The sequence below is a fragment of the Hordeum vulgare genome, chromosome 5H, assembly GCF_904849725.1.
Source record: "Hordeum vulgare subsp. vulgare chromosome 5H, MorexV3_pseudomolecules_assembly, whole genome shotgun sequence".
NCBI classification, from domain to species: domain Eukaryota; kingdom Viridiplantae; phylum Streptophyta; class Magnoliopsida; order Poales; family Poaceae; genus Hordeum; species Hordeum vulgare.
The window spans coordinates 164,331,692-164,356,586 of record NC_058522.1 but is presented as its reverse complement, the minus strand read 5'-3'; the positions used below and the strand labels follow the sequence as shown (position 1 = coordinate 164,356,586).

The window sequence follows — 24,895 nt, the reverse complement described above, 5'->3', positions numbered from 1 at the left end:
ATTGTGTTAAAACAATCTGATATTGATGGCAATGATCTATTTGTTGAGTTGAAGTTTCTTCAAAATTTCATGCCAAAAGAAAATATCGACCCGTTGAAATTCTGAATTTTCTAAAGCGGCATGATCTTTTTCCCAATGCAAGTATTGCATATAGAGTTCTGTTGACCATTCCTCTGACAGTTGGATCGGCAGAAAGAAGTTTTTCTAAATTGAAGCTATTGAAATCCTATATGTGTACTACTATGACACAGCAAACACTCGATGATTTGGCCACAATAGCACTTGAGAGTGAAGTATTGGAGAAGAATGATTACGAGGATATCATTAAAGATTTCATTTCAAAGAATACTAAAAGAATGAGGATGTTCAGATAAATAACAACCGGGAGTTGGATAGGTATGACTTTTTTATATGTCCAATTGTTATGTAAGACATTATATTATATACATTATTACTTTTTTCTACAAGATATATATAGATTATAATTGCTCGTTAGTTTTTTGTGAGATAGGGCCCCCCAATTTTTAGCGCACAAGGCCTCGGATTTTGCCGGCCCGGCCCTGATACCTATCTTTGCTATATAAGGCAAGCCCTCGTTTGTCTCAAAAAAAAGGGCAAGCCCTCGCTCCAAAAGCAGGCAAACCCTAAAAGTTGGGAGAGATCTGCTCCCTTCCAAACCGTAACCTCCCTCAAACCTAATCCCTCTCCCAGCCGCCACCTTCCACCCCTAGATCGGAGACGTCGGACCTGAGTCACCACCAGCCACCCCAGCCATCGTAGGACCCGCATGGACCGAAGCCGGCCAAGCCTCCGAGCGCCTCCTGCGCGGCTCCTCACGCATCCTCCTGCCAAGTTGCCCGCTGCTGCCTCTACTCGCCTCCTCATAGCCTGAAGTAACAGGGTCTAAAATGGACTTCTTACTAATAAACCGCCCATCATTTAGGCCTCGTTTGATACGGGGGATTCAGGAGGTTTCGAGAGGAAAATCCCCGGAAGGGTCAGAAACCCCACAGAACCTCGAGCGCCCATTTGGTAAGAGGGGTTTGCTTAGCCGAATCCCCTCCATTTCCCTTCAATCCCTTTCTATCCATGTGTTTCAAGACCCTCCTCCACGGACTGGTGGAAGCAAATCCCCGAGGATTTGATAGGATTGGGTGGAAGGAAGGGATTCACCAAATCCCCTCCTCTTCAAACCTCCCCAATCCACTTGTACCAAACAAAGCCTTAGGAAGTGTAGTTCTCCTATGAAGCATAGAAGCTCGGACATATTGCAACTTGAAATTTATGTATCAGTTAACCGTTATTTTCCAAGAGGTGCACAGGAGATGGCACTACTAGTCACGTGTAATGTTGTGGGTTAATCAATGAACCACTTATCCGTGGTAATATTCATGGTGAATCACTGAGCCACTTATTCATTGTGATGATTTTATTTGTACTTACTTGAGAATATCCCCATACAAATTAGATTGATAGGCTGCCAAACTGCTTGTTCCATTCTTCATAAATCCCCAATTCGCTTGTGGAAACAGAAGGTCTAACCTCCTGCAGAGCAGCCTCAAAGTCCTGTCATCCAAATAAGCGTTCAGAATTAGAACATTAGTCCGCTCAGGGCCAGCGTCATTGTGGACATCTGGCGTCAGACGGGAACGCGCACAGCCGAGGGAGGGGAGTTTTGGGTGGGCCACAGTTGCCAGACACGGACGTGGCAGCGACCATGTGAGGGTCGATGTTGAAGATGCCTTACTGATCAGAAGGCCATCACTTTCTGAACTCAAATACAATATGACTAGTACCTTGAGCATCACCGGTCGCACATCCTCCTTGTTGAGCTTTGTGATTTCAACACCCTGTTGGAGAGCTTCCCTTAGTGGCCCCATTGAGGCATCTTTCACAAGATTTTTCATATCAGATCCCGAGTAACCTGGAAATAACAGAGAACATTGTTTAAATCTTACAACAGGAAAATTCAGCAAAATGGCCTGATGATCTAGGATTAGAAACATGATGAAAGCTTTGCACCTTCTGTTAACTTGCAGATGACACCTGTTTCTTCCTCTGAGAGCTTGAAAAGGCCATCCTTTTCCAATAAATTACGGATTATCCAAGTACGTGCTTCTTCACAACCATGAAATAGTCAGTTTTCTACAGCTATTGCATAGAACAGAAACAGAGAATTACCTGATGAAGGAAGGGGGATGTATAGACGCTTTGTAAGTCGCCTGCGTGCTGCTTCATCTAATTCTTGAGGTCTGTTTGTTGCTCCTGCCATCATTTTTACTCCACAATATTAGTATGTGCTACAAGACATTGTGAATGATGTTCCAACTTAAAATTGTTGATCCCAAACTAAAAAATACATGGAGCAAAAAGCAGATCTGCAATGGCGACAGGTATAACAAGTAATGGTCATCATAAGTCCTAACCCATGGAGGAGCTTTAGCCCGTTTATTAGGGGTGTGTTGGTAAGCTCCACCATTGTTGTTCATCACAATATGATGTTCAACATCACTCCACGGGCTATGTAGTAGAACTTCAAAGCACAGCTCCAAGCAAATGTGCATACGCAATTTGCATTTGCAGAGAGGAAAAATAGAGACTTTGTTGGTGCCTCAATCCCATGAGGCAAATCCTAGAATGACACTTGTAATATCATATAAGAAATTACACCTTTCCATGCATGTGGTACCTATAAGTAAAATTTGCTCGTTTCCGCTGTCAAAGCCTTCCATCTCGATTAGAAACTGTGTTTTTAACCTCCTACTTGATTCATGTTCACCATCTGACTTGCGCTGCAATCATGCTTAAGGCTGTCAAGTGTCAAAACATGCAACGGATATGGGCACAACAAAACAACACATAGAACAAAACCTGAGATAGTAGTGAATCAATCTCATCCACAAATATGACAGCAGGCTGACGACAACAGGCTACACCAAATAGCGCCCGGACTAGCTTTTCACCCTCGCCAATCTTACACCAGCAAAAGAATTAACAATCAATATCAACATAGAAGACGAATTAACAATCAATATCAACACAACAACAACAAAGCCTTTAGTCCCAAACAAGTTGGGGTAGGCTAGAGCTGAAACCCATAAGATCGAAACAAACTCATGGTTATGGAACCTGGATAGCTACCTTCCACGCCCCTCTGTCCATGGTTAGTTTTTTGTCCTCCCATGTCAAGTTTGGTCCACCCCGACCTCTCTTGACATTATAACCGTGAAACCGTCCGCTACACTGGAGCTTCATGGCACCAACCGGGTTTGGGTATGGGGTGGCTCCACCCATACTTACATGTCCCTCTTCATCACACGTACCCATACCCGCCAACGACCATAATTTTTCTCAATACCCGTCATCCGGCAGGGTAGATGGGTACCCGTGGGTAAAAATACAAACGTTTGCAAAGCATCAATTTGAGCAGCACACGGTCATAAACATCATATAATCATAATTTATACACAACAACACACCATAACAAGGTTGCACACTTATAAACAAGAGCACATTATAAACAACAACCAATTCAAATAAACAACATCACTTTCTCATAAACAACATATCAAAACAACAACACACGGTCATAAACAGAAGTTGTCAATTAGTCATACTTTTAAGTTCACAAAGTGAAGACAAAGTGTAGAGGTAACTGGTTCGTACTTGTGAGATATTATATGTATATATGGTACATGGGTACACGGGTATATGTTATACGATTCCATATCCGTACCTGCTCTACCCGATGGGTCTGAGATTTTCGTATTTATATACCCATGGGTAAATTTCTGTCTCATACCCTTACCTTAATGGGTGTTTTACCCACCGGGTACATGGGTAATGGGTACCATTGCCATCCCTTCAGAAGGCATTCAATGTGTATGCCCAAACCATCGCAAACGATGTTGGACAAACTTCTCTTCAATCGGTGCTACCCCACTCTATCATGTATATCATCATTCCGGACTCGGTCCTTGTGTGGCAACACATCCATCTCAACATGCGCATTTCCGCTACACCCAACTGTTGAACCATACAACATTGCAGGTCGGATCGGCGTCCTATAGAACCTTCCTTTTAGCTTTTGTGGCACTCTCTTGTTACAGAGAATGCCAGAAACTAGGCGCCACTTCATCCATCCGACTTTGATTCAATGGCTCACATCTTCATCGATATCACCATCCTTTTGCAGCATTGACCCCAAATATCAAAGGATGTCCTTCATGCACTAGCCAACGCAACCAAAAGTCCGAACTAATGGAAAGGGCTAGTGCAATCCACATATACTGTAACACCCCCTCTCACATGTGACGGAGAAGACAAGTCAACACGTGCAACCGGAAGAGAGCGACGGCGCGCGAAACTCACGTATGACTCAAGAGGCCTCTACGTGGACACAAAGGGGGGCTACCAGCAATTTTTTAAATAAATTTAGAAAGCCAGGACTTGAACTCAAGACCTTAGCTCCGATACCATGTTAAGCTTCATGCACTAGCCAACGCAACCAAAAGTCCGAACTAATGGAAAGGGCTAGTGCAATCCACATATACTGTAACACAAACATCACTATGAATCAACTGAAAACGGTAAGATGCAATAGTGGCGGATTTGCTAAAGGGTAGACACGTGTTTGCCGATACGGCAAACATGACAAGTATGGTAGTCTACTTTATTACAAGTGAAAGAAAAACTCCGAAGAATATGACGAAGTGCGGCGGGATTGGGATGTCCCAGACGAGCATGCAAAGGTCCACACCGGTGGAGAGAGCAACAGGGGTGGCGGAGGTGGAGGATGATGAGTGGACCAGGTAGAGATCGTCGAGGCTGTCACATCGGTGAAGTATCATCCTGGTACGGGCATCCTTCACAGAAAAACCACACTCATCAAATTCAACTGTGAGAGGATTTTCACGAGCAAGACAGCGAACCCAAACAAGGTTTTTAACGAGTTCAGGAGAAACAAGAACATTAGACATAATGATAGGAGTAGAAGTAGACGGGGACGATGTATGACCAATATGTGTAATGGGAAGAGAGGAACCGTCACTGACGATGATGCGGGTAGAGGTGTTGATAGGAAAAGAAGTGGCGAGGTTACCAGCCGAGGAGGTCATGTGAGCGGTAGCCCCGATGTCCATGTACCAATCTCCACCACCGAAGTAGACGTTGCGCCAATCTCCACCACAGGAGTAGACGTTGCGCGTGAGGGCGAAGTGTAGCGCGGCTAGTAGGGTCGGGTCCCATGGCGCAGGCCGCAGCTGCGGAGGCGCCGGGTTGAAGTAGGGGCCGCTGGCTGGATGGTGGGGTGGGGCCAGCAGAGCCGGGTATGCCCCAAACTGTTGTGGTGGCGCGGGCGGTGGTGGCATCGCGAACTGCTGGGGCGCCGCGAGGTAGGCCTGATGCTGGACTGGACAAGACGAGGATGCCGGTGGCGAGCCCGCAAGGAACAGGCATGGAATACCCCAATCCACGAGTTGTGCCCGTAGGACCACGGCGGCATGGGTTGCTGTTGGTGGTTGACCCGAGGCGGGCCCCCGCTGCTGCTACTGTTGCCCCTTGCCCTACCGCGGCGGCCACCGCGATTGACGGGAGGGGGAGGCGTCGGCGTCCCATGCTATGGGAACGGGAACGGCAACGGCAACGAGAGCGTGGGCGGCGCCGGCGGCTGTGATGGAGGAGGGGCGCCGCGCGAGGTGCCGGCGGTAAGGGCTATGTGGACAGCCCGCACCTTCAGTTGCTTCATCCGACGCTCCTTCAACTTCAAGGACGTGACGACCTTGGGAAAAGTCGGGCCGGGGATGAGCGTGAGGTTGGTGGCGGCGCTGGAGAATTCCTCGTTGAGGCCATTGACGAGGGTGCTGAGGAGGAGGTCGGAGGAGATCTTCTCGCCGGTATCGTGGAGCTCGTCGCAAAGACGCTTGAGACGCATACAAAAGTCATCCACGGAGGAGTTGTTTTGATGGCACCCGAAGAATTCTTGCTGGAGGAAGACAAGGTGCTGAAGGCGGTTGTCGGTGAAGAGCTCATTCAGCTTCGTCCAAACGGAGTAGGCGTCGTCGTCATCCTGCACCACCATGCAGAAGAGATCCTTCAAGATGGTTTGAAAGAACCAGCAGATGAGAGTAACGTCGATGGCTGACCACTCGGCATCGTGCTTCGTGGCCTCCGAGACGACGGAGCCGTCGATGTGCTCCTGAAGATGATACTCACGGAAGACTAGGTTGAAGTAGGTCTTCCATGGGTAGTATGAGGAGTCATCTTGAGAGAGACGGATAGGAACGCGCTCTTGGATGTTCATGTTGCGGATGTCGACGGTGACGTGATCGGGGCCGACGAAGGGGTTCGACCCGGTGGAGAGGGATGATCGAGAGGACATGGTGGTGTGGCGTGGGAGAGGAGGGCGACGGCGGCAAGGAGGCTGCGGCGATCGGGTGGGTGGGTGACAACGGTTGTTGGGGCTGTGGCGGTCAGGGTAGGGATAGCGGCGGCAGGAAGGCTGCGGCAGCAGGAGGTGCGGCAGCGACTACTGTGCGGCAACGGCACAGGCGCGGCGGCACAGGCGGAAGCGATTAGGTCGAGGAAGGAGGCGGTATCTGATACCATGTAGGTTGTCAATATTTGCATTGATCGTATGCTTTAGCATATATAGAGTACATGGGCAAGAATATCTCAACCGTATCGGCTATACAAGGAAAGGATCAGGAGATATCTGTAAAACTAGGAAATTACAAACATAATCCTAGCTGCCTAATGTACACGTGATGATCATGCTCAACAGGCAACACTCTCTAGGTATCACCTTACAATCTAGGCAAGCACGCATGTTTTCTCTTCATGAGAGAACAAAATCAATCTAGTCGGGGTGTTGACCACTACCCAAAAGTCATTAGATGGGATTCTCTCTTTTTAAAGAGGGTGTTAGCTACGGCCATGCCATAGGCTACAATAAAATTTAAGACATCTTCTCCTTGATTCCTCATGTCATAGCCAAAGCCCCCATGCATCCCTTCAAAACCTGTGTTATTAGTTGGCAAGACAGACCGTTTTATTATTTACTGGGTTTAAGAATTAGAAAAATTACCAAGTTAGATCATACAAGGTATTTACAAATGATTTATGTCGAGTCTAAATAATTTTATACAAAATACTGATCACATTAAACTGCCCATATAAGTCACTTCCCATTCTAATCAGAATTGCAGGAGTGGTACGTGTACCACTCGCATGCATAATGCAGTCAGTTAATGTGGCGTAAACATGGGAATGAACTAAACATACTAAAAGAATAATTTTTGGAACATATATGTTTGCCCATTTTCATTATAAACAAATTTGATCTCGAGTTGTGAACTATCAGTACTTTTGAGGAACACAAAAAACTGCATCCTGCCTCAAGATTATTTGTATAGGCAGTTAGGAGCAGATTGTCAAAAGAGTACAGGAACAGATACGCTTAGAAACATGTTTACACACCCTATTAAGCTTGGAAGTATGGACAATGACAAACTTATTATCACATATCACAAGCATCAATTAGCAGATAGAAAAAATATATTCAGTTGTAACACCTCATTAGTATGTCAAAGATATTTACATAGCATAACAGAAAAATAATGACTGCAAAATGACAGAAATGTGTCAGTATTAAAAAATCAAAAGTGCCAGACATACCCATTTGCTCGTGAGTGAACTTGCAGATATGTAGAAAAATGTTGCCTTAGCCTCACCAGCAATTGCTTTTCCAATCATGGTTTTGCCTGTTCCCTGTGGAAATAAGTGTGCATGCATTAACATTAAGAAAGAAGGGCAGGCACAACACAGCCAGATGAGATAAGTACCCACAGGAGGTCCAAATAGTAGTAGTCCTCTTCCAGGAGACCGACAACCACGAAAGATGTCTGGACGCAATAGGGGCCAAATAACCATCTCTGTCACACACTTCTTTGCATGATCCAATCCAGCTATTGCAAGTTGGCATGAATTAGTTACACAAGATTAATAAAAAAATCTGAAGAACTAGAAAGATATGTACCTACCTATGTCATCCCAGCGAACATTAGGGTCTTTATCCATTATTTCGTTACTAACATGCTCAATAAGGCGAGGTTCCAAATTCCGCAACTTCTCAGGAAGCTCGCCATCAGGGCCACAAAGCATTTCTAAGCTGATGGTGGTGATTCTTATTAGTAAGATATGATAGCAAGCATCACCAATATATTGAACACACGCATATATTTTTAAGGCTACTCATGCATGTGAAATCCAGATCGAACAACATATAAAATGATCCAAAATACAGTTAATGGCAAGAAACTGTAATAGTAATTTGCATGCTCGTGATTTGGACGGCTTTTACTAATGTACATTTAATTATGTGATTAAATTTAAGTTCACATATTAGTTTAACATTAGACAAACAAGCAATTACTTTTATTGTTAATTAAGTCAAATAACTTTTGAGGTGAATGATAGCAATGCCCAATTCAAGGGGGACTTTGCCAGGAAAGGGAGGGGCAACACTTCTTTCCCTGACAGGGAATGGTTAATATTTGAGGACACAAAGAGCATTTCCACAAAATGCTGCTTTTTAACATCACTAAGCAAGAAACTAAACGCTAAAATAACAAACAAACTAGATATTGTTCAGCACTCCATGTTGGTTGAAATGGTACCAGACAATTAAGTTTGAATTACATACCATTTTTTTATTGAATCTTCCATCGAATCATCATTTTTTCCAGTAATTCCTCGTGAGTTGATTGCATTGCAAGTAGATCCTCCATTGTTTCGGATAGGGGGGACAAAATTACCGCGTGGTCCACGACGAGAATTCCAGCTTGGCCTCACACCATAATTCTGTGTACTCAGGCTGTTATCACATTGTGGAGATACAGAAGCACCTTGGTGGCCATTATGCCCATGCTTTTGCACAGCGTCCATCGCCTACAAAGCAAAAGCCAAGAGGCACCCACCAAACAAGGTTACAGCAAGTACAGATATATTGAACTTTAACCGCAGTGGATATAAGCCTAATCAACTCCTGCAATTTAGGATTTAATGGAATAAAAATGTCTTCTGCTAAAAGGATGGTGATGCCATCTGACATTGTTGTTGGTGTGGGTCCATGCAGCAAGAGCATCGTGCATCACAACAACGAAAATGAACAAAACAAAGAAACTATCTCATATTCAAATATATGCAATGTGCAAAAAACAAAAAAGTCTTGACATGAAAAACTGTGAAAGTCGGAAGTCACTTATTACATATGAGTTAAGTTTGAATGGTAAAAATCGGCAGCAACCTATTATAAACCATACTACTCTGTCTCAAAATGTAGGACGTTTTTAGGTTACATTTTGATATGGAGGTAGTAGGTGATTATGGCATGTCCACTTTCTTGGAGGAACATAAAAGAATTCCTGTAAAGAGCATTCTCTAAAATGCTTATCAAATAGGGAATGGAAAATTTGAACCAGTATTGCAAGTACGGCTAAGTGCATAATTTGACAAGTGCACATACCAACTTTATCCTAGCAGTCACAAATCCATTGGCAGGAGCATCAGCTGCATCTTTGCTTAATGGAGAATTCACATGTTCACATATTGGACTTCTGAACCCTGTATGTTTTCGTTTTGATGTCTGCAATGACCCGCAATGTTTCTTATCCTCTTCAACCCCCAGATAAGCAGGATGCTTGTTATCATTTCGATTTGTTCTGATCTCATTCTCAACACAATCAAACTCTTTAGACATGTTCCCCTCTGATTTGAACAGATTGTTGTGTGACACAGTATTCGCCTTCAAGAACTTGTTACTGTACAATGATGTTATTTTTGTTTGTGCAATGCTAAGCTTCTCATTGTCTATGCCAGCTGGGCTTTCCTCAATATGTGGACCCCCTTGAATCGTGAACTTTTCACAAGCTGGGTTCTTTTGAATTGAATACATGTCAAGGAGAGAAAAAGGGCAACAAAAGTTAGCAGGCAAACACCAATATTTGCAAATAGTAATCAAGATGTGTTCTGTGACTTTTGGCATTCAGAAAAAATAGAAATGGAAAGGAAATTAAGCAAAAGGGGCTCCGTCTGGATGCTCCCCAAAGAAAAGGTGAAGCGAGATAGAGAAGGAAAAAGGAGTCTGAGTGATGAATATGCACTTTAAGAATAATATAAACTAGATCATACCAGTTGATCAGCAACATTTCCTTTGGATGTCTGATGAAAAGCCTGAAAATACTTTGAACACTTTATCTTTTCAACGCTAACGTCTCCTTGCTTTGGAAAAACACAACCAGCAATCTTTTTTGCGAGCTCAAACGCTGCACTGAGCTCAAAACACATCCAAAGTGAGGATTGATACCAAATTGAGGGATATGCTCAAGCTAGCATGCTTCAAAAGTATAAACTTGAACACTCCCGCAGATAACATGGCGTCAATAGTAAATTTGGTTATATGTGCATCTTATACATTCATGATAAACCCAAGAAATTTCTTAAAATGTTATCTCTTCGTCAGCACAGAAGAAAAAAGATCTCTCGGTTTCAGTACTCTCACTGATTATATTTACTAATCCCTATCCTAGATCCATTGAAATGATGTCGCAGAGACCATTACAGATATCTGAAGTTAAAACCCAGAACAATACCACAACTTGGTAAACTCCAGCAGGCATATTTCACAATTGGCACCCCTTTCCAATCTAGGTCGTGCTCTACATTTTCTGCAACATGCTATAGGCAAACACCTCTATCCTCAATTCCTCATCCATGGACATGTAAGTATGAAACACAGGTGATGGCCCAAGAACACTGAGACGTATCCAACACATGTCAATTCTTAAAATGAATTCACACTCAGGCAATTTTTTAGTGGTGGTAACTTCTTTTCTCTCACATAAATAACGATCACAAGTAAAAACACATGTATTTCAGTAGAGGAGGGGCTTGTTATGTGCATTGAGCGTTTATCTTCTAAATGGGACTTTACATGATATTTATGAACAATAGTGTTTACTAAACCCTTTTTCAAAAAAAAATCGAGAAAACGCAAGGAGCGTTTGCGTTTCATTTCATTGAAAAGGTGGGAGATTACAGGCCTCCTAAGAGGTGTTGTTACAATCCAAATTCGTCATCAATGGACGTCCCAGGAGGCAGGCAGTACAACCCTCAGCCCTTGTGCCCCAGCTTGTGCCCAACATTTGGCTTCTACTTTGATCCTGTCAACTAGTGCATCTATCGAGGGTCTTGCATTGTTGAAGATACAATCATTCCGCTGTTTCCAAATCATCCAAGGGACCAGCATCTTGATGGATTGTAGAGCCTTGTCGAGTGCGGGCGGGGTTTGCGCCTTTTGCCACCGGTCCTGCTTAGCGCTGGCATGATCGTGATGGTTCGTTACCTGGTGGTTGCGCTGGTATGTGCGTCCATTCCAGGATGGCATGCCAAGTTTGCTTAGCAAATGGGCACGCTAGAAGCAAGTGATGGATAGTCTTTGGGTCTTGGTCACAGAGGAGGCATTTCGGGTGGTGCTGCAGGCCACGCCGGGCGAGTCTCGCTACCGTCCAGCATCGGTCTTTGTTGGCGAGCCAGTGAAAGAATCTGACGCGGGGCGGCACCCAGCCCTTCCAGATGAGCTTCCATGAGGGGCAGCGGGTGGATCCATGGAATGTGGCGGCGTAGCAGGACTGCGCCATGTATATGGCATTGGCCGTCCATTTCCAAAGCAGCCGATCGGGCTCATTCGAGAGGGCGAATTGTTGGGCAGCCTGCCAGAGCATCAGGTACTAACCTATCTCGTGTATCCCGAGGGTTCCTTGTATGTCACGGGCCCAGGTGTTCCCGTGGAGTCCCTTTGCCATAGTTCTCGTTCTGCATCGCCGCTTGGGGATGCACTGGTATAGCACGGGGGCGAGTTCCCGAACTGATCGTCCGTGTATCCAGCGGTCTTCCCAAAAAAGGGATGTCAATCCATCGCCAAGGACCATAGTGGTGGATGCGAAAAACATCACACTCTCCTCTCTAGTGAACTGTAGGTCTAGTCCTTGACATGCCCTTTCGGCGTCCGTGTGGGCAAACCACAGCCATCGCAACCGAAGCGCCAGACCGGTGCGCTCCAGATCACGGATCTAAGTCCGCCATATTCTGTGGGTCGACAGGTGTGGCGCCAGTTGACATGGCAGTGCCCTCCGTCCGCGGTGGCGCGGCCGGCCCAAAGAAATCCACATTATAGTTTCTCGAGCTGTTTTATGGTCTTCTTTGGAGGGGCAAATGTGAGCAGCTAATGGATCGGTATCGAGCTCACGACAGACTTTACCAGCGCTAGTCGCCCAGCTTTGTTCATGAGCCATGCCTTCCATGTCGGGAGCCTGGCAGCCACCGAATCGACGAGGGGTTGCAGCTGGGCCGCAGTGGGGCGACGGAGCGTCAGCGGGATGCCCAGGTAAGTGATAGGTAATTCGACCACCGGCCATCCCAGTTAAGCGATCATCTCCACAGTCTCGGGGTTGCCATGGATGATGGTAGCTGAGCTCTTGGCGTAGTTGACTCTGAGCCCGATTGCTCTGCCAAATAGGGTGAGGATCCCCTTGATGGCAGCCACGTCGTCCTGCGTGGCGTGGCAGAACACCATGACATCGTCGGCATAGAGGGAGATCGCCGGGATGTCGCATCCGGGGTGAAGCTGGCAGAGTATGCTGCACATGGGCGCGTCGAATGAGGCGGCCGAGGGTGTCCACAGCGAGCACGAAGGGTTGTGGGGACGTCGGGTCTCCCTGGCGCAGGCCACAGCGAAACCAGACGGGTGGCCCGGGCTCGCCGTTGAGCATGACGCGGGTGCTGGATGTCGCAAGTAAAATCGCCAGCCACTCCTGGAACCTGGTTCCAAAACCATACCGGGCAAGAACCTCGAAGAGGAAAGGCCATGATATGGAATCAAAGGCCCGCGTGAGGTCCAGTTTCAGCATGATCCGCGGAGCCTTTAGTTGGTGCAGCATCTTGAGTGATTGCCTAACCAGGACGAAGTTGTCATATAGACTCCGGTTGGGGATGAACATGTTCTGGTTGCGGCTGACCATGCCGCTAAGACTGGGAGCAAGCCGGAGCGATAGCACCTTCGCGAAGATTTTTGCCATGAGGTGTATCAAGCAAATCAGTCGATAGTCGCGGAGTTCGCTAGCGTCGGCGCATTTGGGCAGCAGAATCAGTAGCGCCTGGTTGAGCTTGCAGAAGCCACGGCCGCGTAGCTCATACAGTTGCTGGAAGACGTCCAGGATGTCTTGTCGAATAATACTCCAACAGGCTCTCAAGAATTCGGACGTGAACCCGTCCGGCCCAGGCGCGGAATGAGCAGTTTGACAGCGTTCCATATTCTCCTCATGGCTGAATGGTGCATCTAGGCTTGCTAGGTCGCATGGCTCGATGAGATTGTCCAGGTTGAGAGAGCATTCACGGTCAGCGGGACTACCGAAGAGTTGGTCGAAGTGCTCAAATGTTGCTTGCGCCATCTCCTCCTGATTCGTGATGGTATGGCCGTCGACTGAGAGGGCGTGCACCTGGTTCTTCTGGCGGCGGTATGAGCATTGCCTGTAGAAAAAGGTCGTGTTGGCGTCGCCATCCTTGAGCGTGGTGATGCGGGAGCGCTGCCTAGCGATGGTGCGCTCGATGGAGGCTAGCCCAAGATAAGTTATCTTGAGTTGCCTCCATAACCAGTCCTCCTGGGGCGAAAGCACGCGTTCCTCTTGGGCCTTATCAAATCGCGAGATCAGCTTGCGAGAGATCGCCATCTTGTCCCGGATGCAGCCGGTGGATTTAGCGCTCCAGCTAGTGAGTTTGCGTGCTGTGGCAACATCAGGCGGCGGAAGGGATCCGGGTCGTACACCAAGCCCCAGGCCGTGGCCACCATGTCGTGGAACCCGGCCAAGCGCAGCCAGTAGTCTTCGAAGTGGAATCGTCGTCGTGTCGGGGACGTGGGCGAGCAGTCTAGCAGCACTGGGCTATGGTACGACACGACGGAGGCAAGGCAGCGTAGATGGCAGTCCGCATGCGCATCCTCCCAGTCTGAAGTACAGAGCACTCTGTCCAGGTGCACCAGCGTTGGCGGAGACTACTCGTTCGACCACGTGAAGCGTCGTCCGTTGAGGTATACTTCCTTCAACTCAAGGTCGTTGACGAAGCGTCGGAATCTACCCATCATGCGACGGTTCAGGCGGCCCCTGCTCTTGTCCTCGACGCAGAGGATTAGGTTGAAATCGCCGCACACCATCCACGGCCCAGGGCATTCTGCGCACACGTCTCTTAGCTCTTGCATGAATGCAATTTTGGCGTCGTCATCCTCTGGGCCGTAGACAATTGTTAACCATCAGGTCGTGCCCGCGCCCGTGTTCACCTTGGCCGAAAGGGTGTTCGTGGTGAACCCTGGGTCCGTGATAGTCACGGCCCTGCTCTTCCAAGCAAGCAGAATGTCGCCTCGCGTGCCATGGGCCGGAAGGTACGTGTAGTCATCAAACTCCGAGTCGAGGGTTTCAAGCACAACCGACAAGCAAATAACTCCATCTTTGTTTCTTGAAAGCAAATGATAGAGGCGGAGGTTGTAGCAATCAGCAAGCGAATGGCCGTGCGACGAGCGCGTGCTTTTAGGCCACGCATGTTCCAAACAACGATTGTAGGGTTGTGATCCATGAACACATGATCGACGAGGTAGCGCACGGCCGGACTACGGCACGCGTGCAACATCGGTGCTTGCAGGGAGCGGCGTTGCCATAGCCAAGCATGTCGGGATCTCCCGGTCCACCAATGCAGCGATGGCCTTGATCACCGTGAGCAGGATGGGCGCAGCAAATATGTCGTCGTATGCCTTCATCTCGGCGGAGGTGATCCTCTGGTTCGTCCCAACAATCCCCGGAGTACACAGAAGCTGGACCTGCGCCCTTCTCTCGGCGGTTGGTGGCGCCCCCGGTTGAGGAGCTGGAGTCATGGCCGAGTGGCCGCGTCGCGGTGTGAAGTTAAGCGGCCGCCGCGATTTCCTCCGTGGGGTAGGCAAGGCTGCGCTGATGTGTTTCGTGGCGGCTGCAAGGAACTCGCCCAGAGTCCAGCTGCGTGAAGTGGCGGCACGTCCACGGCTTCTACGGAGCGTGATCGGCGGTGAGGCGAACCTCCCTGTTGCATGGCACGGTCCCGTTCGCTCGCCATTTGGCATTGGCCCATTCATCACGAGCTGATGAGGGGCTGAGTCTCTGAGCGCTACAGGATTCTGACTGGGGTGTGGGGCTCATCTGCAGGAGTGGATTCCATCGCGCATGCAACGGGGTTGGCCTCGGAGGCAATGGGATTAGCCACAGGGGCTATGTGCCTCTCCCGCGGCACGTCAGCCAGTTCGGGTGGCCCAGGTGACTCGTCTGATTCGCCTGACCCTGGTGCAGTTGCTGGCGTGCAGGAGACATCGCTTTGGTCCGACAAGATAAGCGTACCGGTTGGCTGCGAGTCTGGCGTCGTGCTCAGCAACGCCAGCTCCTGACAATCCATCGGATGAGACGAGCCAGGCGTGGGGCTCGCGCGATCCTCCTCGACCATGCAGTTCTCGGCCCGATTTGCAACCAGTGGTGGGTTACTAGCTGGCCCCGAGCCAGATCCCGAGCCTGTCGTGGCCTCCCGCACCTCTCTGGTCAAAAGTGGGTCTCTGACAGCCTCCGTCGTCACGTTCCTGAGAGCCTCTACGTCTTGTGCAACTTTGGGGGTCTGTTCCGCTGGTGCTGTTCGCTTTTGCTTTCCTCTGTTCCGCCCTTTTCTGGCAATGCGACGAGCCCCCGTGGGTCCTGGCTGACCCGGCCATGGGAACATGTCGCAGCGCCCTTGTGGTACGGGCGGCGGGGCAACCACGCCGGTGGGCGCCGGCCATGAGTTGTTGACTGCAACACCATCGAAGCGGGTGGCCCGGTTGCCAGCACGCCACAGGGGTGCGTCCATGGCCATGCCGTCAGCGCGGCCCAGAAGCGGCGCGTCCGTCAGACGGCGTTTGCGGCCCCGTGGCCCGAGGCGCGATTCTAGCCATTCCCCTCGTGCGTGCCATCACCTCCATTCCCTGCGGCCTGCTGGCCACCGAGCTGCGGTGTCCTGATCAGCGCGACGCGCGCCACCACAATGGACATCGGGTGGGTGAGCATCCTGATGGTCGGCGCGTCGGAGCCCAGGCGAGCGAGGGTTTGATCGACGATTTCCAGAATCGCAGCTCGCCTGATGTTTTCCGGGCAGTGCGTGTGTCCTGCTAGCCGAAACGTGGCCATGTCGGCCCTTGAGCACGTGTTGGGGTGAAGGCGCTCGATCCAGCAGGACTCTCCCAGGATGTGCTCGGCCGTGGATAGATGCCAGGCCTGGGGGATGCCACTGAGCTCAAGCTCTACGCTGGACTCGAACACACCATACCCAGCATGGGCGAGCTTGCTCCAGGGCCGGATGGAGAGGGAGAAGCGTGGTGCGTTGATGAAGTGGTCTCCTTCCAGCCGATGCCTGGTGGTGTGGGTACTGAACAGGATTAGGAAGTCCTCGGGGTGATGGGCATGCACTGTGAAGTCACCATCGGCAAGGTCGAAGGAGTTGAGAAGCACGTCGGAGACCTCGGCGCACGACACTCACGGCCTGTTGCCGGAGATGGAAGCGACCATCGCACGGCTCAGGACCTCCTCGGCCTCCTCCATCTCGACAGAGTGCGCCATGATCACCCTGGCCGGCTCTTGTTCGTGCGCGGCCGATGGGCCAGCCAGTCTGGCGACCAGGGCTGAGGGGGCTTGGACTGGAGCGCACTCCCGAACTGCCAGTCCAGTGCGCTCCCGGGCAGCCGGTGCGGCGTGCGCCGGAATGGCAGGTCCGGCGCGGCGGGAGGTGCAGGAGCGCGAGTCATGGCCGGGGATGAGGCACCGCCGGCACCTGATGTCGTTCGTGCAATCCCTCACCCGATGACTGGGATCAAGGCAGCGGAAGCAGAGTCCAACGAGTTCCTCCGAGGAGGGGTTGCGGCGTCGCTGCGGTGGCGGGCTGGGTGCGGCCTCCTGGCGCGGGCGGCGATAGCGGTTTCTGCGGCGAGGTTGCTGAAACCCCTCAGCGTCGACCTGCCGTCAGAGACCCGATGCACCTCAGAACGAGGGCCAAGGCGGGTCGATACGTGCAACCTGCGGGGGTCGGCGGCCCGCAGAGCAGGGGGCTCGTGTGGCGCGGAGTGGGTCGAGGGAGACGGCGGGGTGCGCGCGACGTCGTTTTACGAGCGCGCCGAGTACTCGCTTCCCGAGTCCGACCAGCGGCCACCAGAGGACACGCGGTCGCCGGAAAGGGTCTCTCGGGGTTTGACAGGGTCAGCGCTTGCAGACGCCATGGCCAGGGAGGTCGGGGGGCTTAGGAGGTGGGCCGCCGTCGGGGGTTCGGTGGCGGCGAGGCCGGGGAGGTGGGCTGCCGTCGGGGATTTAACGGCGGCGAGACCGGTAGGGGGCTTGGTCAGGCTGGTGGAGCGGGAGGGAGAGAGCGGAGCGGAGCCATACCTTTTTTCAATTTTACTGAACCCTAGTTAGGACTAGGTTGTTATCTATTAGAAGGTTTGCCTCATTCATAGTCGAGACGTACTGCACTCCTTATACAGTACTTACTTGATATTGCAACAACCAAGAGATACTAATCAAATCTCTAACGCTAATGTTAGAATTATCCTATTTAGATAAACTCATGGTCATGTATTTAGATACTAATCAAACTCATGGTGGATGAACACTGAGTTTGGAGAGACAGAAGTCATGTTGCGCTTTAGTCTGGGCCTTCGTCAGAAAATCCGCCAACTGTAACTCAGAAAGCACATACTGAAGAGCAATAACCTGGTCCTTCGTCAGAAAATCCGCCAACTATAACTCAAAAAGCACATACTGAAGAGCAATGACCTGGTCCTGCACACCAGCACGCACATAGGAAGCATCAACACCAATATGCTTGGTGAACTCATGCTTCACAGGATCGCGCGCAATGCTAATAGCACATGTACTGTCAGGTAATAGCAGAGTAGGTGTAGTGACAGAAACACCAAAATTCTGAAGTAACCACCGTAACCAAGTTACCTCAGCCGTCAAAAGAGCCATAGCTCGCAACTCAACCTCTGCACTCTAATGGAAAACTGCAGTCGGTTTCTAAGCAGAGACAAACTGACTCGGAATATGAACCGGATAAGAGACATCCGGACGAGTGACAGCTAGATAGACAAGACTCCCAACAAAATGACGAGAATGCGTCGGATCAGGCAAAGGGTCACCATCAGTATCACGGAGGTGAACATTGAGCTCCATGGAAGTCTCAACAATGCGCTCATCAGTAAGAGCAGCACGAGCAAGAAGATCTTGTATATACTTTTCCTGAGATATAAAAAGCATTAGAGGTAGAAGAGACTTCAATCCCAAGAAAATAGCGAAGAGGTCCAAGATCGGACATAAGAAACTGCTCACTAAGACGGGCCTATACAAAGGCAATATACTCGGGATCGTCAGCAGTGATAATCATGTCATCGACATAGAGAAGAAGAAGAGTCCGACCATGAGGTGAAAGATGGACAAACAATGTTGGATCATGAGCACTCGCTGAAAAACCAGCGGCAGCCACCATAGAGGCAAAACGCTCAAACCGGGCGCGGCGGGCTTGCTTAAGGCCATAGAGAGAGCGACGAAGACGACATACCATGCCATCAGGAACAGAATACCCAGGTGGTGGTTGCATGTATACCTCCTCACGCAGCTCACCAGTAAAAAAGGCATTCTTAACATCAAGCTGAGATATAAACCAGTGGCGTGCAGAGGCCACGACAAGAAGTGTATGAATAGTAGTCATATGGGCCATAGGAGCAAAAGTCTCGTCGTAATCACCCCATGCTCCTGCTGAAAGCCACGAGCCAAAAGACGAGCTTTGTAACGCTCAAGAGAACCATCAAAGCGAGTCTCAACCTTGTAGACCCACTTACAAGTGACGGGACGGACACCTGGAGGAAGAGAAACAAGATCCCATGTACCGGTGCGTTCAAGAGCAGCAATCTCCTCTTCCATCGCAAACTGCCATTCAGGATGAACAATAGCCTCACGATAAGAAGTCGGATCAAGAACAACAGCACCAACGGTTGAAATATTGTTGAGCCTAATTTGTTAAAAGAAGTTAAAAATTGTTAGTCGCCTATTTACCCCCCCCCCCCCCCCCCTCTAGTCGACCATATCGATTCTTTCACTCTAGAGGCTTCCACAAGTGGTGGTTGCCCCTTTCTTGGTGTTGCTACATCGACTACTCCATTTATCCTTCACTGAGCAGAAGATTGTGTGCCTTCGTGATTATTGCATCTGGTTCTTCCTTGTCGAGTGCATCTACATCGACCTCTTCAATTGAGCGCCTGACTAAGTAGGAGATTACGCGACTTCGATGCCTGTTAGTTGCATCCTCTGGTTCTCCACCGACGGGTTCGACTGGTTCAGCTACCAACTCTTCTGGCATTGGAGACCAACTTCTATACAGACAGGTACGTCTTCATGGATTTTGATACTGGAGCAACTTCTCATATGACTCGTGGTTCATTCACTTTGCCCTCTATTCGACTCTCGATGCTCCTGTTCATGTTCCTAATGCTTATGGTACCTCTCTCGCATTAATGGACAAGGCATTCTTAGCACTTCGTTTTGTCATGTTCCTAATGTTGCTCATGTTCCGCGAATTACCATGAAACTAATTTATGGTGGTCAGATTGTTGACTCTGGTTGTAGGGTCATTCCGACTTTTGACTCATGTTCTGTTCAGGATGCTCATGCTAGTGCTTTCTTTGGTGCTGGCCCCCGGCAACGTGACTCATAGAGCCACTGGGAGTAGGGCTGCAAACGAGTCGAGTTTGAGCGAGCTGGAGTTGGCTCTGCACAACTCACAACAAAAGTCGAGCAATCTCAAACTGAGTGAAGCTCAAGGCCGAGCTATAGAATATGACTTGTGCTCAGCTTGTAACAATCTCAAGCCGATCTCGAGCTAGTTTCAAGCTAAATGAGATGGTAAAAAGTATAAACCTACGCTGATTATTTCTAACACAAAACAGTAAAAATTATTATTCCAATCAAGACGATGATAATTTTTGGGGAAAATAAGATAATAATTCATGACAAACATATAATTAGAAAAATAAATTATTGGCCAAAGACCATAATAAGGCCTAAATCTTTTTCGCACTTAATTAAGGTTCAAATAAAATGGAGAAAAAATCATGGACAACATATATATGGTAATAAATTATCTTATTTCCATTTAATATATGACATGATCATTTAACATAATTATATTATGTCGAGTTATCAAGCTAAAATCGAGCGAGCTAGCATTGGCTCAAGATCAGCTCATTTCTTGGTCGAGCTACATAAAGTGTTCAAACTCAGCTCATTTATTTTTGTGTCAATCTCGAATCAAGCTAAAAAACAAAACGATCTCGAGTAGCTCGAGCTTTTCTTGCAGCCTTAACTGGGAGCTTGATTGGCTTCACCTTCTCTCTGCTGCCAGCGTCGGTCTATCCATCTTTGTTGCCCTGTCTACTTGCTCTTTTCAGCAGTGGCATCATCGCACTGGTCACTTGTGTGGCCCTCGTCTCTCACCCTTAGTTCAACGTGGCCTTCTTCGATCCGGCTCCACTAGTGTCTTTAGACTGACTGGGTTGTTGTCTTGGTAAATAAGTCCAGTTGCCTTATCCTCATAGCGAGAATATGTCGCAACGTCCTTTCGACCTTGTTCACTCTTATGTATGGAATTCAGCTCCTTTGCCTAGAAAGGAGGTCATCACTACTATATTATCTTATTAGATGATTTCTCTCGACAAACCTGAATATATTTTACGTCTTCTAGTAGCAAGGCCTTAGCTACCATGGTTCACACTCGGTTCTCTACGCTCATTTCTGCGATCTGTGTCGACTCTGCTAAAGAGTATATCTCCAAGATGTTGCATGGAGTCCTTGCTGAGCAGGGTACTCTTGCTTGGTTTCCTGTCCTAATGCTCGTGCACAAAATGGCGTGGCTAAGCACAAGCATCTTCACCTTCTTGAGACGGCTCGTGCGTTGATGATCGCCGCCTCTCTTCCGACACACTTTTGGGTTCAGGCTGTCTACACTTCCACCTATCTCAGCAACATTCAGCCATCCTCTGCTTTGCATGGTGGTAATTCCTTTCGAGGGTCTTTTTTATCGTTCTTCTGATTATTTGACGCTTTGGTTGTGCTTGTAATGTTCTTCTTGCCCACATGAACGCACCAAACTGACCGCTCAGTCTGTCGAGTGTGTCTTCTTAGGATACAATGATGAGCATAAGGACTAACATTGTTGGGATCCTGTTGGTCGTCGGATGCGTATTTCTCGGGATGTGACTTTTGATGAGCCTCGTCCCTTCTACCCGCTCACATCTTCCTTTTCAGTGGAGGATGTCTCTTTCCTCGCTTTTCCCGACACTCCTATCACTCTTGTTGAGCCCTTGTCCACCCATCCCATTGCTCCTACTTCTTCGCTTGTTGCAGAACCGCGCCGCCATCTCCTATGATTTCCTCACCTCGCTTGTCACAGGATTCTACCCCTAAGTAGCTTTCGTGTCTCCATCACATGAGTCTATCTCGGTGATTCCTCCGAGTATTCTTCCCTTTTTTTCCTCACTATTACACTTGTCGTCCGCATGTTGTGGATGAGTCTACTGCCGAGCCATCTAATTCTAATGTGCCATCTTCCTCATCTCAGCCTGCCTATGGCTTGCACCATCGCCCGCTTTCGCCAGTTGACCGCAATGGTTTTTCTAGCGCTAGTGTGTTGTTCTTGAGTTGACTTATCGTGATGTTGTTATTCATCCCAAATGGCAACTTGCGATGGCAGAGGAGATTGTTGCTCTTGAACACACTGGGACATGCGATCATGTTTCTGTTTGTCGCATCACTTGTGGTCAAATTTGTTTTCTACACATGGCAAATTTTGATAATCACCTTCTAGTCACATGGCAAATTCATAACATTCTGTCTTCCAAAACATGGCAAATTTAGGAGAAAAATAAATGTTCACAGGGCAACCTTTAGGAACTTTGCTTCCAGAATCACAACAATTTTGCAAATGTTTCTACTTTATCACATGGCAAATTTAATTATTTTTTCCTTTTTCCAAGAAAAAAAATTCTACATGTGGCATATTTTATAAAATGTTTTCAACTGGTCATATGGCAAATTCATAAATTTTGTTTTCCAAAACATGGCAAATTTATAAGTTTTTGAAATGTCCACATGCAAATTTATGAATTTTTCTATTTATCACATGGAAAATTTACATATTTGCTTTTTGTCTTCCTCATGGAAAATTTTACACATTTTTGTAATGTTCACATGCCAAGTTTTACAAAAAATTGTTTTCTAAAACATGGCAGCTTTTTGGGATAATGTTTTGTATTGGTCACATCGCAAATTTATATATTTTTTGGTTCCCCTTTCATGATGGCAATTTCAAAAACAATATAGTGTTCAGATGGCAAATTTACGATTTTTTGTGTATAAAACATGGAAATTTTAAACTTTGTTTGTCCTTACCTCGTGGCGAATTTATTATCTATATCATTCACTCTCTCGCCCTAGCTTTGTTCACATTATGACAGCTTTCTTTTATGTTTTTCTGTACACTGGCAAACCTAGATAGTGCACCATGGCAGTATTAGGCATTTTAGTGGTCACATGGCATTTTCATAGAATTTTGTTCTCTACAATCATGGCAACTTTACATAGTTTTCTACTTACATGGCAGCTTTTACCAATTTTTTTACTACTCGCATGGCAATCTATACAGCCTTTTGTACTCCCTCTGAATATAAGAGCGTTTTTTACACCAGTGTAGTGTCAAAAACGCTCTTATATTATGGAACGGAGGGAGTGATGTTTTCACATGGCACCAAAATTAAAAATTTGTTTACTAAATCATCCAAATTCTTATTATTTTCCCTTCTTTTGAATGTCACGGCAACTCAATCGTTAGCTTGGTGCCAAATCTAGATACTGGACCATGGCAAAACCAAGTTTTCTATACTAATGAAAATGTTTTCTACAGTTTTTCGATATTACAACTAAGTGTGAATGGATTGTTATCTCTCGTTTTTAGCGACAAATTAAGATTGCATGTGCTATTTAATTTTCTCTATCACCGTATGGCAATTTGATTTTTTTTCTATGTACAGTTAGTTTTGTGTGACTGCATGGCAAATGTAGTCTTCCATGGATGGCAAATTATTTTTTAGGTGTCTTCTCTTTTTGTTGTACTGGACCATGGCAAGTTTCTGGTGGGGTTTTTGCATTTTGTATATTACTTTGCAAATTTGTAATATGAAGGTTTTCTTTTTTTACTGGATCGCGGCAAATATTCCTGTAGTTATTTTTGTAGTGGACCCTGACAATTTCCTTCCTTTGTAGGTACTGTTTTTCTAAGTGAATGATGCCAATTCTTCCTGCAGAATATTTTGGTAGTGTGTATTTATTTATTTTTCTGTATGGATGATTTTTGTAGTGGTCCATGGCACTCCTGTAGGGTTTTTTTTTCTTTCGTAGTCCATGGAACTTTTTCCAATAATCCTCCATGGAGATGGCCTTAGTTTTAGAAAAGAGGGGGGGGGGGTGATTAGACCCTGGCAAGTTGGGAGCAGCCCAGTCTCGTGTGTTCTTTTTTTGTTTGCTTTAGTGGGGGTTAGGCAGTGTAGGCCAAAAAAATCGACGGGGGTTGGCGCGAAAAAACTGGTGCGCTTCTGATCGGGCGGCCCAGCAGGGGAAGGGGGCAGTCGCGCTGGAGGGCATGGGTGAGAGAACGAAAGCGTTCTCTCGTTTCCACCTCTCTGGGGAACAATTGTATGCTCGAGAAACCTTCCTGAGGGAAGGTTCCCCCTATATTAGGGTCCTAAATTTAGCATGCATTATATTAAGGTATTTGGAACAAAAATGTTAAAGGGGGGAAACAGTATGATAATATCCTACTATACATATGCTTAAATAAACAAAAGGGTATGTACATGCAAATAAAAAGCTATAGCCATTTTTGTAGGCAAACTACCACATCGTCGGTCATTGCATTCTCCAAGGATTTGCATATTCTTGAAGCTTCATAACTACAAAATTTAGTGGATCTAAGCAATAGCAATTCAGCTTTTGTATAATATAAAACAGTGATGGAGCAACCAAATCATTGCATCTATCATGAACTAAGCATGAAACGTCAAACTGAATGAATCAGACTCCAGGTAGGGTTTGTACCGGTCCGTGTCGGACGCGCGGGCGCGGGATGCAGCGGCGAGACGGGAAGAGGCTGCGGCGCGGATGGGCGCGACGAAGGCGGCTTCAGGACCCGTATCGGCGTAGAGGGTCTGGGAATCGAGGAAGCCGAGGAGGCGGAGCACGAGAACCTGCGCCGCCGCTGCATCCCCGCGCTCGAGCGCAGCGTCGGCACCGAAGAGGAGGGAGTGACTACGCCGAAGCCGCCCCTCCACCTCCTTCCGCCAGTTCGTCGGGCTGGCGGAGGAGGAGCAATCGGCAGCGTGGGGTTGCTCCTCCATTTCGGGTGTTTCAGAGTTTCGGCGATTTGGGGGATCTCGATTCTTCTCCCGCTTTTTCGCGGCTGCAGGGTTTTACTTCTTTTTTTATTGAGGTAATAACGCCCTTGGTACACAAACTTGTGTCGTTTGTTCAAATTAGTCACAAACTTGCAAAATACACATTTTTAGTCCACAAACTTGCACGTACAGTTCATCCTTCGTCAATCTGTCATATCGTGCCTTTTCAATGATGACGTGGACAGGCAGGTGGCTGGAGCATTTTGGAGCCCTGTCCGTAAAAGCAATTTTACACATAACCTCTGAAAAAAAATG

At 47.8% G+C, this 24,895-nt stretch overlaps 1 protein-coding gene across 4 annotated transcripts in view; it reads right to left on the bottom strand.

Annotated features, from left to right (window-relative positions):
- LOC123397677 (ATPase family AAA domain-containing protein FIGL1) overlaps window positions 1–24,674 on the bottom strand; it is a 28,862-nt gene extending 4,188 nt beyond the window's left edge. For 2 of the 4 annotated variants that reach the window (XM_045092210.1, XR_006609999.1), the window contains exons 1-13: window positions 24,285–24,672; window positions 10,189–10,327; window positions 9,524–9,934; window positions 8,702–8,946; window positions 8,040–8,167; window positions 7,846–7,964; window positions 7,675–7,767; window positions 2,872–2,973; window positions 2,690–2,792; window positions 2,182–2,265; window positions 2,023–2,118; window positions 1,797–1,924; window positions 1,444–1,566 (exon numbers count right to left, since the gene is read on the bottom strand). In XM_045092210.1, the coding sequence (XP_044948145.1) occupies window positions 1,465–1,566; window positions 1,797–1,924; window positions 2,023–2,118; window positions 2,182–2,265; window positions 2,690–2,792; window positions 2,872–2,973; window positions 7,675–7,767; window positions 7,846–7,964; window positions 8,040–8,167; window positions 8,702–8,946; window positions 9,524–9,934; window positions 10,189–10,327; window positions 24,285–24,583 (2,049 nt within the window). In that variant the 5' untranslated portion in view covers window positions 24,584–24,672 and the 3' untranslated portion in view covers window positions 1,444–1,464. Of the gene's footprint in view, window positions 1–1,443; window positions 1,567–1,796; window positions 1,925–2,022; window positions 2,119–2,181; window positions 2,266–2,689; window positions 2,793–2,871; window positions 2,974–7,674; window positions 7,768–7,845; window positions 7,965–8,039; window positions 8,168–8,701; window positions 8,947–9,523; window positions 9,935–10,188; window positions 10,328–24,284 lie in introns of all 4 variants that reach the window. The other 2 variants (XM_045092211.1, XM_045092212.1) reach the window with 2 other exon arrangements.
- Between the last annotated feature and the right edge of the window lie 221 nt (window positions 24,675–24,895).